Source organism: Monomorium pharaonis, chromosome 4 (assembly GCF_013373865.1).
Source record: "Monomorium pharaonis isolate MP-MQ-018 chromosome 4, ASM1337386v2, whole genome shotgun sequence".
NCBI lineage: Eukaryota > Metazoa > Arthropoda > Insecta > Hymenoptera > Formicidae > Monomorium > Monomorium pharaonis.
In genome coordinates, this window is record NC_050470.1 from 27,500,613 (window position 1) to 27,516,622 (window position 16,010).

The 16,010-nt window shown below is 28.3% G+C and overlaps 2 protein-coding genes across 9 annotated transcripts in view; one reads left to right on the plus strand and one right to left on the minus strand.

The window, feature by feature from the left end:
- The window catches only part of LOC105836926 (basement membrane-specific heparan sulfate proteoglycan core protein), a 190,820-nt gene that overhangs the window by 35,539 nt on the left and 139,271 nt on the right, over nucleotides 1-16,010 (plus strand). The gene's annotated exons all lie outside the window — the stretch shown is intronic.
- On the minus strand, nucleotides 175-14,292 carry LOC105836925. Of its 4 annotated transcripts, none has more exons than XM_012681311.3 (6): nucleotides 14,080-14,292; nucleotides 5,306-5,556; nucleotides 4,682-4,951; nucleotides 3,090-3,220; nucleotides 2,235-2,400; nucleotides 175-1,456 (listed from the first exon to the last, which is right to left on the minus strand). In XM_012681311.3, exons 2-6 carry the CDS (start codon nucleotides 5,552-5,554, stop codon nucleotides 1,061-1,063), a joined length of 1,212 nt encoding a protein of 403 aa, XP_012536765.2. In that variant the 5' UTR covers nucleotides 5,555-5,556; nucleotides 14,080-14,292; the 3' UTR covers nucleotides 175-1,060. The 4 variants fall into 4 exon arrangements, with proteins under 4 accessions (XP_012536765.2, XP_012536763.2, XP_012536764.2 ...); XM_012681309.3 differs by lacking the exon at nucleotides 14,080-14,292 and adding an exon at nucleotides 11,937-12,032; XM_012681310.3 differs by lacking the exon at nucleotides 14,080-14,292 and adding an exon at nucleotides 7,632-8,001.

Genomic DNA, 16,010 nt, shown 5'->3' on the forward strand with positions numbered 1-16,010 from the left:
TGATAGATTTTTTACGATTAATTATAGTGATAATATCTTAATTACACACACACACACACACACACACACACACACACACACACACACACACACACACAAAATCTGTATTTTATCTATTTTAATATAATTTTATTCAGAAAACGACAAAATATGAAGTTATTTATTTAATATTAGTTTTATATTTAATAATTATTGTTTTATTATTTATACATGTACATTGTTGATTTACACAGTAGTATTAATATTACATATTAATATTATTTATTTCTTCTTCAATAGTTTTAATGTCTAAAATTAATGTCTCAAAAACTAAAGTCTCTAAAGACACAGATAATAACATAAAATAATTTTGTGACTAGTACAATATACATATATATAAGACAATGGATATATAGTTTTCTTTATAATATTTACATTTTTTTACAATTTTTTGATGCACATTTTATATCACAACAGCATAAAATTCTTTTTTTTGTATCTTAAATTTGTATATTACTTTTGTATTGGTAATAACATAGAATGATATCATATATTGTAGTATATATATATGTATATTACTTATATATATAATATATATATACATACACGCATTTTTTTTATAAATAAGAGTTTTCAATAAGACTAGTTTTTTTGTTAATATATTGAATTATATAATATTTACAAAACAAGACAACTTTTTCATATTATTTTTAATGCATTTCTAAAAACTACACTTTCAGATATGTTATTTTCATCAAAAATTGCCTGGCCGATTCGATTTTAAAAAGTCATCACTTCCATCGTATTTTTAGCTTTTCTTTTTCCCTATACCTTTATTTTCCCCTCACCTTCATTTTTTTTATTTTGAACGACATATAAAAATAAAATCTTTTAGAAGAACAATATAGTAGATTGCTTCTTGCCCTGGTGGACTGTAATGTTCATGAAACATTAGCATTAATTGTTAAGATAGAGACAAACTTTTGATATTCTTGAAGAAAATACTTTAGAGAATATAGAGTAGCTTTAAAAGTGTATTTTTTTCTTTTTAAAATTTTTTTTACTCATGATTGAATATGCATTAAAGATCCAGTAAACCCCACTCGTCATACATGGGAATTCTCTTCATTATTACATCTCTAAAAATTTCGCTTTTAAAACCTGGATGGTTTTCAACATCGTTCATAATCTCATTATAATCTTTCGCCTCAGACTTAGAGCATAGTATTAATGGTAAAATTGTGAAAGCTGTTATCATTCCAAGGCTAGCCTTTCGTTTTAAGATATCCTTCAATTCTTCCATAGTAGGCGGCTGTGTCTTGCAATTCAGTTGCTTCATGGTCGTTGATAGCGTGTCAAGGTATTCGTTTAATAAAATATCTTTCTTGTTTTCAATGACATCTAAGGAAGGGCTTGTCTCGAGAAAATAGAGAAGATCCATCGCCGGCGATGTGTAGAAGCACGTTTGGAAGTCCACCTGCAATATCAAACGAATTCTTTTGATCGATTGATCTCTTGAACCCCCCCCCCCCCCCCGGTAATTGAATTGGAAATGAAATCTGTGAATTCGGGAAAAAGATAGGACTTGTGTTTAGGAAGTCGCGGCGAGAAAGTTAAGAGTTTGCACGGACAACACGAGCAGACAGGTGGCGGAAGATGTAGCTGAATGCGATCAAACTGGATTTATTGCATTATTCATAACACATTGTATTTTCATAAGTATTTTATATTGTCATCTCTTTATCTTGATATCTAAAGTCGAATATTACGAATGAGATTAAATGTTTTAATATGTTTTTTGGAACATTATTTGTGTTTATTTTATTTTATTTTTATGTAAATTTATTGCACTTGACTGCAGAAATTATAATAAAAATTTAGAAATGGAGACAATTGAAACAAAGTGACTGATATTACATGATATTACATGATATTATAACTTTTATTTTTTAAAAAGATATATTTTTAAAATAAATACACTTAATATACTACATAAATATTAACATTGTATTGACATAATAATATTGTATCACTGTACTGTATGTATAAATGAAATTTTATAGAATAGAATAGAAGTTTTAAGAATAGAATTTAAGATTAAATAAAGTACTTTATAAAAAAAAAAAGAAATTTTATAAAGTATTTTATTTAATCTTAAATCTTAACATTTAATCTATATAAAGTCACAATTGTAATAAATTAATGAGCATTCGTATTTAGTGGAAGTATATGATTTTTTGTAACGTGGTACTTACAGAAATATGATCAATTGGTTTGCCATTATCGTCATATTTGAACAACATATTATTCACCCAGTAATCACCATGATTAATAACATTAAATTCATCTTCAGAGGGCTTGGATACATCTATTGCTATTTCATATATACGGTCGGCAATTTTAGCAATTTTTTCAGCGTATCTAATAATAAAGGTTGCATAAACATAAAACTGATGAAATTATGTAGAAATCATAGAAATATTTGCTCTACAACAGCGCTATATGTACTCATATATTTCTATTTATTATGTCCAGTTTTTTTTTTACATTGAATACTTAATGACTTGTGTCATTTTGGACATTATATATGAAAATTGGAACAATAAATATAGTTATTACGCACACTGAGAGAAAAATGTTGAAGTGAAGAATTGAGAACCAAATATTTCTTATAACGTCTTCTTCGATATTTATTTATTATTAAAAAAAATATTTGTGAAAACGAAATATATATTTTTAGGAAATGCATTTCATTTTTCTTATTAATTGGTTTATTTCTTAGGAATAAAATTTTTGGAGTAAAATATACACTATTTTCCATAAAAATTCTAATTTTTCTCTAATAAATGGTTTATTTAAATAGGACGAATTAAATGTTTTATTTCTAGTAAACAAATTATTTATTTTTACGCACACTGGATGTTATCTCTTTAAATAAGATATATTTTACAGAAATATATTTCAGAAGTATATTTCACAGAATATTTTATCGAAATGTATATTTCGTTTTTACACATAAATTTTTTAATAACAAATAAATATAAAAGAAAACACCACAAGAAATATTTGGTTTTTAGTACTTCGACATTTTCTCTCAGTGCAAATCTTACCTTTTCATTCCTGGCCAATTTGCAATCTCCTTCGCTAAAGCTTTAGTAGTCACAATGTAAAAATTGGCCACACTTGATGGGTGTTCGTTACTATAAGTTCCTATCGCATACTTCTTTTTTTGCTCTGGTTCCTAGATATTAAAATATTTTTATTAAAAGTTATTGGTGTTTATTCATTATAAAGTAAAGTAATTCAGTTTGCGCGAACTGAAAATTTTGAATGAGACTAAAAAAATCTATAAATAAATTTAAAAATTTACACTTATAAGTAATAAAAAATATACTAAATGTGCACTTTTTTAAAATTTAAGGAAAATTTAGAGCACAAGTCTTTTTGATCAAGAGAAAAAGTTATTTGGTGTATGAAAAATGAGAGAGAGAGAGAGAGAGAGAGAGAGAGAGAGAGAAAGAGAGGGAAAAACTATTATTTAATATAAAATTTTTTAATGTATTTTATTGTGTGTAATTTTTTAATATAAACTATTTTGACATTTTATTTTCAAATTGTGGTTTTGTAAGTGTAGAAGGATCTATTATTTAATTATGCATATATGTATTCCTTTGAGCTACGAAGTTTTTTTTTTTATTGCTTTAATTTCGAAAATATTTGATGCATACATGATATTTTAGTTGAGAAAAAATTAACTTTTCTTATTAAGAGAATAACTTGATATATACATTTTTTTAGTCAGTTGTTATTTTTATTTTTTATGAAAGACACCTTTTAAAATTATTTTCTTGAATAAACATCGAGGCACGTACTGTAATAAAGGATATTAAAGGATATTGGATTTTGGTTAAAACGGTTATTCTCTACCAGGCATTTCTGCTGGATCACTCGCCGTGTAGTTTCGAACTCTCATTTGACTATACAAAATCGCTGCGGTTTATGGTAACCATTATGCCGCACGCATTATTACGATGTACATATCTGTTGTATCAGAGTTTAGGACCACGATGTATGATATTTACCTTGGATGGATTTAGTTACATAACAATTGTTAATGGACGTAATATATTTTCTTATCTTAATACATATCTGTTCGAGGGCTTATGAATTTTCTGTGATTAGTTATTTTCAGTAATTTGATTATTTGAGTTTTAAATGTGTATTATTTATTGTAAAATAGATGCATCTTAAATTTTGTCTTACCAGATTAATATCAATTAGAAATTATTTTTTTATACGATTATGTATAAGATATGTTAAATATGCGATCCTAAAAGTTCTACAAATTATTGAAAATTATTGTCGTTTGATATTCCTAGTAATGAAATTTTGCAAATTTTATCACTTCAAACTACATAAATGTTTATAATGTGAAATTGTCGTATTTATGTATTTAAGTTAATTGCATAAATACTTGAACTGAAAAAATTTAATCTAGTTAAAAAAAATTTAGTTAAATTAACGTTTTTTTCTCAATGCAACAATGTATGAACACAATGTAAAGTTATATATATATTATATTATTTCTCTTAAGTATGTATTAACGTGAATCTTAGATAATCTTAATATTTGTGCCACTGGTCTGAATTTTTAAAATAATTGCAATGAGACATTATGACTGTTTACTAGTCACATGATTTACCTTTTCACATACGGCTACAGAGGTTGCATGAAATCTTGCTAATGCGCGAATTGACAATATGCTATGGTCTAGGTCAAAACCACTCAAACGATCGGCCATGCGATAACCGAGAGCTGAGAGATCCTCCATCACCACAATCTGTGGATTTTCCTTTTGCACGTATAGACCTTTTGGTCCTAAGCGGTATTTCGGCTCTAACAATTTATTCATTTTATTCAACGTATCTGATATCATCGATATCTCAAAGTCAAAGGCACCTGATTCTGCGAGCTATAAAAATTTATTCAAAATTAATAAATAAAATTTTTTAATCCAACAAACATGCAATTATTTTTTATATATAAAGGTCTGAATATAAAGTATATATGACAAAATTTAGGCTTTTTAACGACAAATAAACAATAATTTTATTTTACAAATTAAAATTTATTTTAAAATAACTAAAGAAAATTTTTTTTTTCTTTAACTTGATGAAATGATTGTTTTTAATCATTGATTGTTTTAAAAATAATTGTTTTGTTATCTTTTTGTTGAATAGAAGATCTATTCTGAAATAATGAAGTAGCCATGGTTTGATTTATCTATATTAAAACTTATTAAATTAAATAAATTAAATAGACTTACAATTTCCCCTTGAGCGGATTCGAGTGAAGGTGCAATTTTAAAAATCATTGATTTTTCTGTAATCTCATCACCTTGACCATGCGAAAATTTGGCAGTAACCCTCATCATGTTGCTGCAGTAGTGGTCACCCTTAGCCGTGGCCGATTTCGAAATTATATCAATCACCCGGATCGAATCGTCGCCTTCTGACTCTCGTAGGATCTTCTCTACGAAGCTTGAGTTCAGCCATGTCGGTGTCTCTTGGGCCATTTCTGAAATTGGAATTGGAATTGGAGAATTTCTCCGACAAATCATTGTTCTTCTCACCGTGACACGAAACGCGAAAACAATTCTTTACGATAACTTATTGATCGCGGCGAGATTTATCACGTTTTTCTTTTTCTCCTTTCAACCGGCTCCCTCATTCCGTCCTCTTTCCACCCTTTCCCTCCCGTCATTTTTTTCACCCGCTTTACCGTCGTTTCTTTCTTTGTCCGTCGATATTCAAGATGGACGCATTGCCCTATGTTTGAGATCGCTGTTTCAATTAAGGACGTAATGGGAAGCCACTTTTTCTTCTTTTTCCCTTTTTGGCCCAACGGCATACGTATGGTCCGCGTTGAGATCCCGTCGAACGTGATCGAGTTGCGGTATTTGCGAGAAATTTACGACACGTCTAGCACGCCGCGATCGCGTACGTACTTGTGGTCGAACGACGCCGACCATATTTCACTTTGATGAGTTTTCTCAGAAATGTTTTTCGCGGTTTTCTCAGAATCAAATCCGTCCAGCATTAGACGGACATCTAATGATTGTACTTCCTTTTGGACACATTATTATATAATTTTAATATATGTGGTGTATATATATATATATAATTTATAATATAAATCTTATTTAAAATTATCTTAAATACTATTAGAGAATATTATATAATTTTCAAACGATCTCAAATGAAAAGACGCGAGAGTGAAAGCCTAATCTGCTAATCTGACGCTCGGGCTTTATTAAGTAGTATTTAAGTACTTGTTTTAAACCAATCACAGTGATTAGCAAGTTAGAAATTGTTATATAATTAAGGTGTTAATTAATATGATCTTGAAATAAGAATTGATTATGAGTACTAGTTTTTATCTTATTTTTTATTTATTATAATTGGATAATTTTACTCTTCTCTCAAAACATAAAAAATTAAAATAACAATAAACTTTTAAAATTACGTTTTACATCAAAAATGCAAAATGCAGCTTGCTTTTTTAATGTTAAACTACTAGATTTAATTAGACTAATTTTGATAATAATTATTAATGCAGTTATCAGTTGTGCAGTTGAAACAAATATTATAAATTGACTATGAAAATCATTGTCAGATGATAGATCAATACGCGTTTGTGTGTGTAATTACTGCGCGTGCAAATTCTAAACGATATTATTGGTAATCTTTGATTAATTATAATTAAAAAACAATTAACTTGGACGTTTTCGTGTTAGGAGTTTTTACATTTACCTGTACAATGTGTGCTGTTAAAATATTATGCGGTAATTGTAAGACATCTTATATACATATTGTAGGAATCATGAATTAACAAGACACGAAAAAGATACTTCCTTGTTTATTTAGAACACAAAACTGATTATACGTAACGTCATTATGCTTTTGCTAACACACATCCGCTTTCTTGTCTCTTCATTCAGCTGTTGTCTTGTTTCGTTACCAAACATTGATATTTGAACGCACTTTAGATCGAAAATGTGTGTATATACATACATACATACATATAATATATATACATATACGTACATATCTATATATATAATGAAGCATAACAACATTCACTTGAGTGTAAAGACAATTGCCACTTGATGATAACAATCTTACCAAGCTACCAGGCAGCGTCAGTTATCGATCAGGGCGCTTATTATGGAACTGTTCAGAATGAATTTGGATCGGAATTATTTTGTTTTCCTTAGATTCTTAGAAAACGTAAGAAATAGAAATTTAATAAAATAGAAATTTAAGAATTAATTAAATAATTTTATCAGTTAATTTACTTGTATTTATAATATGTTGTAACTCTGTTTTGCATCCCTGGTTAATTTGAAAAAATTATCTAGTTTTTGAATTGAAAGTATGTGAAAATTTTCATATGATCTGGTTCGTACGTTTGCCTATACGAGTTTGTGTCTTGTGTACCTGCTCGCATATATAAATCTATGAATGTCCGTTTTTGCGATTTTATGTCGATATATGCTAGAATAAAGTATAATATATCTCGTAAATTTTTATCATTATTTGTTTTCTTCTAAACCATAGTGTTGATAATAATCGATACACTGACCTACTTACTTCGTCTCCGATTTTAGTTGTTTATTTCACTTAAATGCTCACTTTAGTGTTTCATTTTATTCCAGTCGTGAAATGTTGCACATTAAACAATAATGGTAGATTTTATATTAGTACATTTTTTTTATACATTGGAAAAAAATTGCGGTATGCGTATTATTTTATTGTTCACTGTAAATAACGAACACGACATCTACTAATTTACTAATTTATATCAATAGCATTGCTGATTCATTCCTGGATAACAGACTTGAACATTAAACTCATGCTGAGATTCATCTTTCAGTAGCAATAGACACTAAGTTTTAGTCGAACGATAACTGAGCGATGATCATGTGTATACGTGCGATCATGAACTGAGGACGCGACTAGCTGTATATGTGCATTTATTATCCTAACAGAAAGAAGAGAGGGGCTTATTTCACACACACGCTATTGCTCTCTATGGTGAACGCGGTGTAGCGTGGATAACCGTACACGGTCGACGTGATTCGCGCTGTTGCCAAACTTATTGATTTACTGATAGATCGACGAATCAGACTTTATTCTTTTTTTTTCTCTCAACAATCATTTCTATGTGATCTGCGAAAATTATGTGGCAATGTCGCACAGTGACACATATTAGGCGGGGCACGACACTAACGTTTGTTTGTCGAACGTGAATGGAAGTGTAAGAAGGCTGATAAACGTTAATAAAAATTATAAGTGAATATGCAGTGTATATTGCACAGTGAATATGTTGATTACGCAGAAAAATGGCAGAAAAATGCCGCATGATATTCATCAGATTTTGGGGATGTACGATTTCCAAAATTAATTCATGCATTATTCGTTCTCGCCCATAATGTCGCCATCATAAACTTGAATAATTTTTCTGAACGGCGAAAATATAGTGGAATTATTCACGAAGGTCGTCTATCATAAGCGCGTTATCTCGGGATATGAAATTCATATGTGACATTTAAGGGAAAAAATCTTCGTGGATTTTACTCTGTGTCAATATATGCATCTCGGTTAATATACTTCGGTTAATATACATTTTTACTAAAAAAATAAAGCAAAATTATCACTAACTCAAACAGTTAATGGCAAGAATCAAACTAACTAAAAACTTATCATTGTGTTGATAAAGTGTTTTACTTTGATAAATATTTGCATTTGTATAGTAGCAAAAAGCCTAATGCATTTAAGATTTGCTTATCACATTTTTGCATGTATGTGTATTTAATTTATTGCAAAACTATGTACTATCTAAATTATTGTTCTAAAATTAGAATTTTGATGAAACATTTTGACATTTATAGTTTTATATTAGTTTGTGCGAAAGTAATTTAACAAAATTGGAATTATAATATATAATATATAAATACTATAATAGAAAGTTTATATAATACATAATATATAATAAAAACACATTATTTATAACATTTTAATTGTTGTGAGAATTTCTGATATGTGGTGATTTCTAAGTGCATGAAGCATCCATTGCTGAGATATAGTTTGTGAGAATATAATAGAACGAAAGGAAATTACGAAAGTAAATTATAAAGAATAATTAATAACTTATGTTACAAAAATTATTATTAATCCTTACTGTACATTGAAGGTGCAATATCTCAATGAAAGAGTAAACTCAATTTTTTATAAGTTAGTTTTTCAATACACTTTTTGTGCACTAAAATCTCTCACTACATATCCTCAAATGTATACCTTTTTTAAAATACAAGCTATTGGATAATTTTTTTGAACATTTTTAACTATGTTTAAGTAATTATTTAAAAAAATGTTAGGTCTTATTTTTTAATATTTTATGAACATCAAGTAATTTGTTGAATCTGAAACAATCAATATTTTGAATATGGTAGCTATTTTAAAACGTTGGAATGTCTCACATCCAATGTGTACACTATAAAATTTTCATGAGATGTGTAAACTAAGGATTTATATATAATCTGAAACATGTCTGAAATGATTTCAAAGTCGGCAATCATATTATCAAAAATTGTTTGTCTACTCCGTATAATATAATTTATGATGAACAATAATAATAATATTACTATCTGATATTGTTATTGTTTATTCATTAATATTGTTACCATTATACGCAGAAAAACTTTTTTTTATATGTTTGTCAACACTTAAATTATTTTAAACACACAAATTTGTTCCAAATCCGTTACATGAAAAATCTAAAGATAACATGATCTTTTTATAAATCGTCATGTGCTTATGTGTGTTCATTATTTGCGTGCAGATAATTCTTTATATAAAGATAAATCTTTATATATTATAGTTCTTTTTTTATATTACTAATTGTGTATCAAATTGTATTTGTATTTCGTTAAGTTGAAAACGTTTGATAAATTATATTTTGAATATAAAAAACTATTGTGCACCAATAGAGGTTTTAAAATATATATACGTATAACGTATTAAAATGATGAATAACCAAACGGTCTGCATTTCATAACTCTATGCTATCTGTAGATTTCTTATGTAACAGGTAATGCTTTGTCCTTGAACAATTCACACGGGTTTCCTTGTTTAGAGAGTTAATTGACATAATCATACAATCGCATAGTAAATGTCACGACATTTGTACAAGTCATTGTGAATCATCATTGTATTATTAATCTTTGTCTTGTGTCTTTTTCAATTTACTTAATCAAAGTGACATTGACGTGATAAAGTAATTTTTCATAATGCAATTTTATGTGTGTGTAGGAGGAGGAAGTGGAATATACATAATACACATACTATCTAATTATATTTAAGACGTCGAGGTAGTAGAGTAATAAAATTTTATTATGATGTATTAATAAGTTATAGATTTTTTATTTGATGATACATTTACTTTTTTCTAGATCACACTGTTGCGTTTTCTAAAAATTTTAAAGTTATGTTTACGAAATTTATTTTAATTTATTGCACGTGTCTATATGCATACACGTCTATATGCAAATTATCACTGTTATTTATCTCTTTAAAAATATTTATAAATAAAATATTAATCTCACAAACCTCAGGTTTTTTAAGTCATTGAAAATCAATTTGTCTATTGCTTTACATATCACATTTTTAATTAGATAGGTAGATAATTTTTATTTTGTAAGTTTCAATTATTTAATTATGTGTACATATATATTTTAATGGTATGATTTGTTAATCAATGAGTTAAATACAACGATTTTTTAGTGATTATACTAATTCTGAAATGAAAATCACTAAAAGACAGTTAATACTCACTAATTATTACAGCTATAAGTATACCATTGCAAATCAGTGATAATACACTGATTGCAACTTAGAGAGTATATTTTTTAAATTATATTAATGATATTGATATTAAATTTTATAATGGAATTTTACCAATAGTTATTTCAAAGTAAATGTTTATTTGTCAAACATCTATGCTAAAACACGTGATTGGTTCAAAATTCTTGAACGTGTTTTATAAATCGATCGATGACGATGAATTTTTAACAGGTTAATTAATTCTCGGGCAAAGCCGATAAGTATCACTATTCGATTGAATCGTTAATGTCCGTGACTAAAATTATATACTCGCGTGCAACTCTAAAGTACCAACGTGCTAAATTCACAGTCCGTGCGATTTATTTATATGAACCGATTAAACGAAATGGACCGCTCGTCGGTAGTTTTCAATTACATTATTTAGCGATCACGTGCGCTGCGTGAAACACATCGGCTGGCGTAACTGTCCAAAATTCTAATTGCGTGCAATATTGCACGCGCGGTCATACGTGCGAGCGGAATAGGAAAATGACAGGAATTTCAGGCATGTTCGTTCAAATTAGGAATTTGCTATTTCCACCTGCACCTCAAGCATTTTTGTTACAACTTAATTTCGTTACAGCAATTTTAACTATGTTAAATAAGTTTTAATATAAATTAATATGATCCTTAAATTAACGATAATTTTTAACTCAATTATTATATCAGTTGGTAATTGATATAATAACCTAAATTATATATTTTGCACGATTATGAAATATTGCAATATATATATATATTCATAAACGTTCAAAACATTTCAAATATTATAGAATATATTATTTTAAATAAATGGTATTTAATAAAGTTGTTCGAGTGTATAAAGATGTTAGATAGTCACAAATTAAAAACTAAAAACATTATATTGTTATATAAAATGAAATAAAATATAACTTAACAATATATATAAGCATGAAAAATGATAAAACATTAAAATAATTATGACTCATGTTAGAAGCAAAGTTTGTTATTTGATACGCACTGTCATTGGAAAGTAATATGATATATTCATACCATTAAAGATTTGTAAGTCGATTTGCCAAATAATTACGTCATGACTGTTACGACTGCCGTTGTGAAAATACTGTTTTCATACAATGTTTTAAGGCTCGTGGGACATACTCACGCATGCGCAACAGCGCAGTGTGAGTCACTATCAATAGCGTACATATTTTACTATTATGTGAGATTTTGTAACATCTCTTTAATAAATTTACTTATTCCAAATAGTATAAAATTAATCAACTTTTATGTATGTAATATTAAATATATGTTTAATATAACATTTAATATATTAATATTTTATTAACATAAATATTAGCAAAAGATATTAACAAAAAATGTATACGAACTTGTAAAAACACTCGATATTAAATCTAAATACGAGTATGCTGAAATTGATCATGTGATTTGTGACGTATTCACGCTTGCGCATAAAGATCCGTGAAATTTATCCCACGCACTGATTTCATGCCAAGGAGATATAAATTGTCTCTATTGTGGTGAAGGCCAAATGTATAAATATGCAAAATAGCTTAACAGCCAAATTGTTTTCATCCGTATTCTTTAATAGTGTTTAAATTGTAATAATAATTAGTTGTGTTTATAATATTTATCTTCTTATAAATAAGGTAAAAAATTATTGTAATTGTGCATAAATAAATAAAAACATAATGATGCTAATTTCAGTAATAATTTTTGTTTGCAATTGAAATATATAACTTTTTTATTTATTATTTTACATATGTTAGATATGAAGATTTACATTAGCATTTTATTAAATTCAAAATGAAAATTTCTAATTTATATTTGAAAAGAAATATTTTACGCACATTGCACGTATAAATATTATTTAAAAAATTCATTTAACGTCTAATTTTAAAAAAATTCGGTCAAACTACTTCAATGCAGTACACTTTGGATAATGTTAGTGCCGGCAATACTTAAACTTTGTTAATTTATATTACGAAAGTATTTAATCAATAGAAATTTTATTGTGTAGAATTTTTGTAATATTTTTGAAAAAAAACTTTGTATTTTTTATGAAAATATTGAATTTAAAAAATGAGAGTTTCTATTAAAAATTGTAAAGCTGACTTGAGAATTTTCCTACACTTGTGTTCATGGTTAAATAAGTATCACCATTTGATGCACTTGTTGAAATTTTATAACTTTTATATAAAAATATTTTTTCTCAAATATCTTGTTTTTAAGATATTTTACCGATATGATACTTTTTAGTCACCCTGTACATATACTTATGAAGTAATCATTTGTCGACAGAGAAGAGTTATATGTTATCATGAAGAATAATTTGATAAAAGATCATAATTTAAAAATGATTTGATGGCAAGAGATACAATCTCGCTTAGTAGAGTGAACGATGTCGATGACCGTTTTATTGACTTTATCGGCACATTCTAAATTGCCGTATTAGCTTAGCCAAGAAATATGCTGCAATTTGCACGTGCGCAATTTTCACCCATAAATTACGCGCGATGAAAAATTATATTGCTAGTCTCGTGTAGATTTACAATCGTACTCTGTTATCGCATTGCGCACATATTTACCTAATGGTGGGCTTTAAGTCTACCATAAGTAATATTTCAATGAAAAAGAACTCATTATAATTAAATATAATTTTTTGGTAAAATAGCCATTAAATCATAACTTTCAATAATAACTCTGATGTAAAAAAATTATTATTTTAAAATATTATAAAAGTAGCAATGATTCTGTGTAGATTTTTCTTTAACAGAATTTTAATTTAAAGTTTTTTTATGCTATGAGTGATATTTATATTATCTTGAATATTTATATACATTAAAGAAAAGTGTAAAATTAAATTTTTCTAAGAAAAGATTAATTTTGAATTAGTTAAAGAAAACTGAAAGAATTTAAGAAATAATTTTAACGCTTCTCTTATCGTCTATCTTGCAAACTGATAGAATAAAAATAAAATTATTAGCATATCCTGCAAGGTTAATTATACTCAAATTGTGCTAGTTTGATCTTGAGATAAAAATATGATTTTTAATATAGAAAACTCAGAATAAATGATATATTTTCGTTGTAGAGAGTATGTTTTTTTTATTATACATCGTGGTGCTGTCGTTTTCGACGGAATAATCGACATATAAATTTTTACGTTACTCACCGTTAGACGTTGTTCATGACACCTGTGTGTGACTTTCACTTCAGACTCAATTCGCGAAATATCATTCAACGCGTTTTGAACAGTGCAAATATCAATATAAGTTTTGTTAAGTCATTGCAAAATGCAGACCGTTGCGAGGTACTCGCGCTGAATGCAATCGTTATGTTCCTACCGTGCTCGCTTCATCCACCTCCGACGGCGCTCTCTCGCAACCCTTTATGGAGTACTCGTTCAACGAGCTCTCCTGCCATTCGCTCCTCGTTCGAGACAATTGTATAGCGTAGGGGACGAGGTGAACTGAAAGATAGTCGGACACTAGCCTTCCGTAAGATTCTCCTTCGAATAAAGTGACAATTTCCAATGTTGCTTGAATCCTTGGCGCAGAACGGCTCCGGGGCGAATCACAGGATAATCTCGAGCAACGTCCCCTCCAGTATCGGTTTTACAAGCGACGGCACTTCTTCTAATGGAACCCGTGTCTGCAATGCATTTATGTTTACTGCGATTGCAGCTGCCTTTTACGTTTATTTCCGCTAAGCGTCGATTGAAAGGGGCTGCATGACTGATCAACGATGGATTTTCCAAAGAACAGTTAACCTCCGAGAGACAATCCTATCTTAAATGTCATCAAACCACTAGTACTCTTAAGTTATCGTCGTGGTCCTTAATTGTAGAGAATCAATTTTCCACGCTTAAAATAACACAAAGGAAATACGAATAACGATGCAAATATTATCGGAAAAAAATTAAATCAAATTGAATTCATTTTTCTTAATACTTCCTTTTTTAAAATCATAAATTGAGTTAATTCTATTATTTAAAATTGATATTATCTCAATAAATGGGAATTACAATTGATTAAATAATGAATTTTTAGTGAAAAAAGTGTTAATAAGATTAAAATTTATTTCTGTTTAAGAATTAGTAACAACAATTTGATGTTGTTACACATATTGCTATAACTTCTTTTGGCGAATAAATATTTCATACTTTTATAAGTTAGAAAAATGTGGAAATAATTTTATTTTAGAACACGTACATTGATTTGTACTGAAAATTTGATTTTGTAATCTACAATATTTTGTTTATGTGTTAAATATTTATCATATTTATTTTTGTAGTAGTGAAAAATTACATATAAAATATAGTTGACGTGTAACATAAAACGCGCGAAATAAACCTCTCAATGCAGTAATTTTAAGTCATAAATAACACTGCAAAAATCATAAAACAAAACATCAGATTTTTTGTAAAAGATTTTTATATTACATTGCTGAACATTATGCACTAAATAAAGCTTGTACAAAGTATATGATACAAATATAATGTACTTCTATTACTGCATGTACGTTTACGCGAAAACAAAATATAAGTAACAGATGCATTCACAAATTACAATATTGCGACGATGGAAATTTTACGATTTTATGAAATCTTCAAAATATTTTAACTGATTTATAATACTTTCTCTCTCTCCCTCTCTCTCTCGTTTTATTTAAAAGGACAACTCTTATCCGTTATTATTGTTGCGTTTCTTCCCTCTAGGAAGTTAATCTAATCAACTTGCGTTATTTCTGTGAAATTTCCAGTCAGCGTGAGGGGAATGACCGAAACAAAAATGAAACGTTCTTGAAGCTAGTCGATTTCACGACAGCCCTCGCAATTTCCTTGATCTCTCTTATCGAAAAATATATCTTCCTGGGATGATGGTATCGAGTTGAACGTACTTTCGAACCAAAAGTCGCATTTGTATTCCATCAAGGAGAACACAGATGCTGTGACGTGTGCGACGAATGCCTTTTCATATGGAAAAATAATACAGTGGCATGCACAATTTTCCTGATCCATTATATCCATGTCAGGATAATCGTAATCGACTGATATACCAGAAGTTAGTTGGAATTAAAGTAAAATAATGTAGCGGAGCGTTG

Excerpts from the sequence above, each read along its gene's own strand:
- LOC105836925 (XM_012681311.3), bottom strand. The coding sequence starts at position 5,554 with ATGGCCCAAGAGACACCGACATGGCTGAACTCAAGCTTCGTAGAGAAG. Across the intron at positions 3,221-4,681 it reads CTGTAGCCGTATGTGAAAAG|GAACCAGAGCAAAAAAAGAA; the intron begins GTAAATCATGTG and ends TTTAATATCTAG. Across the intron at positions 1,457-2,234 it reads AACCAATTGATCATATTTCT|GTGGACTTCCAAACGTGCTT; the intron begins GTAAGTACCACG and ends TTGATATTGCAG.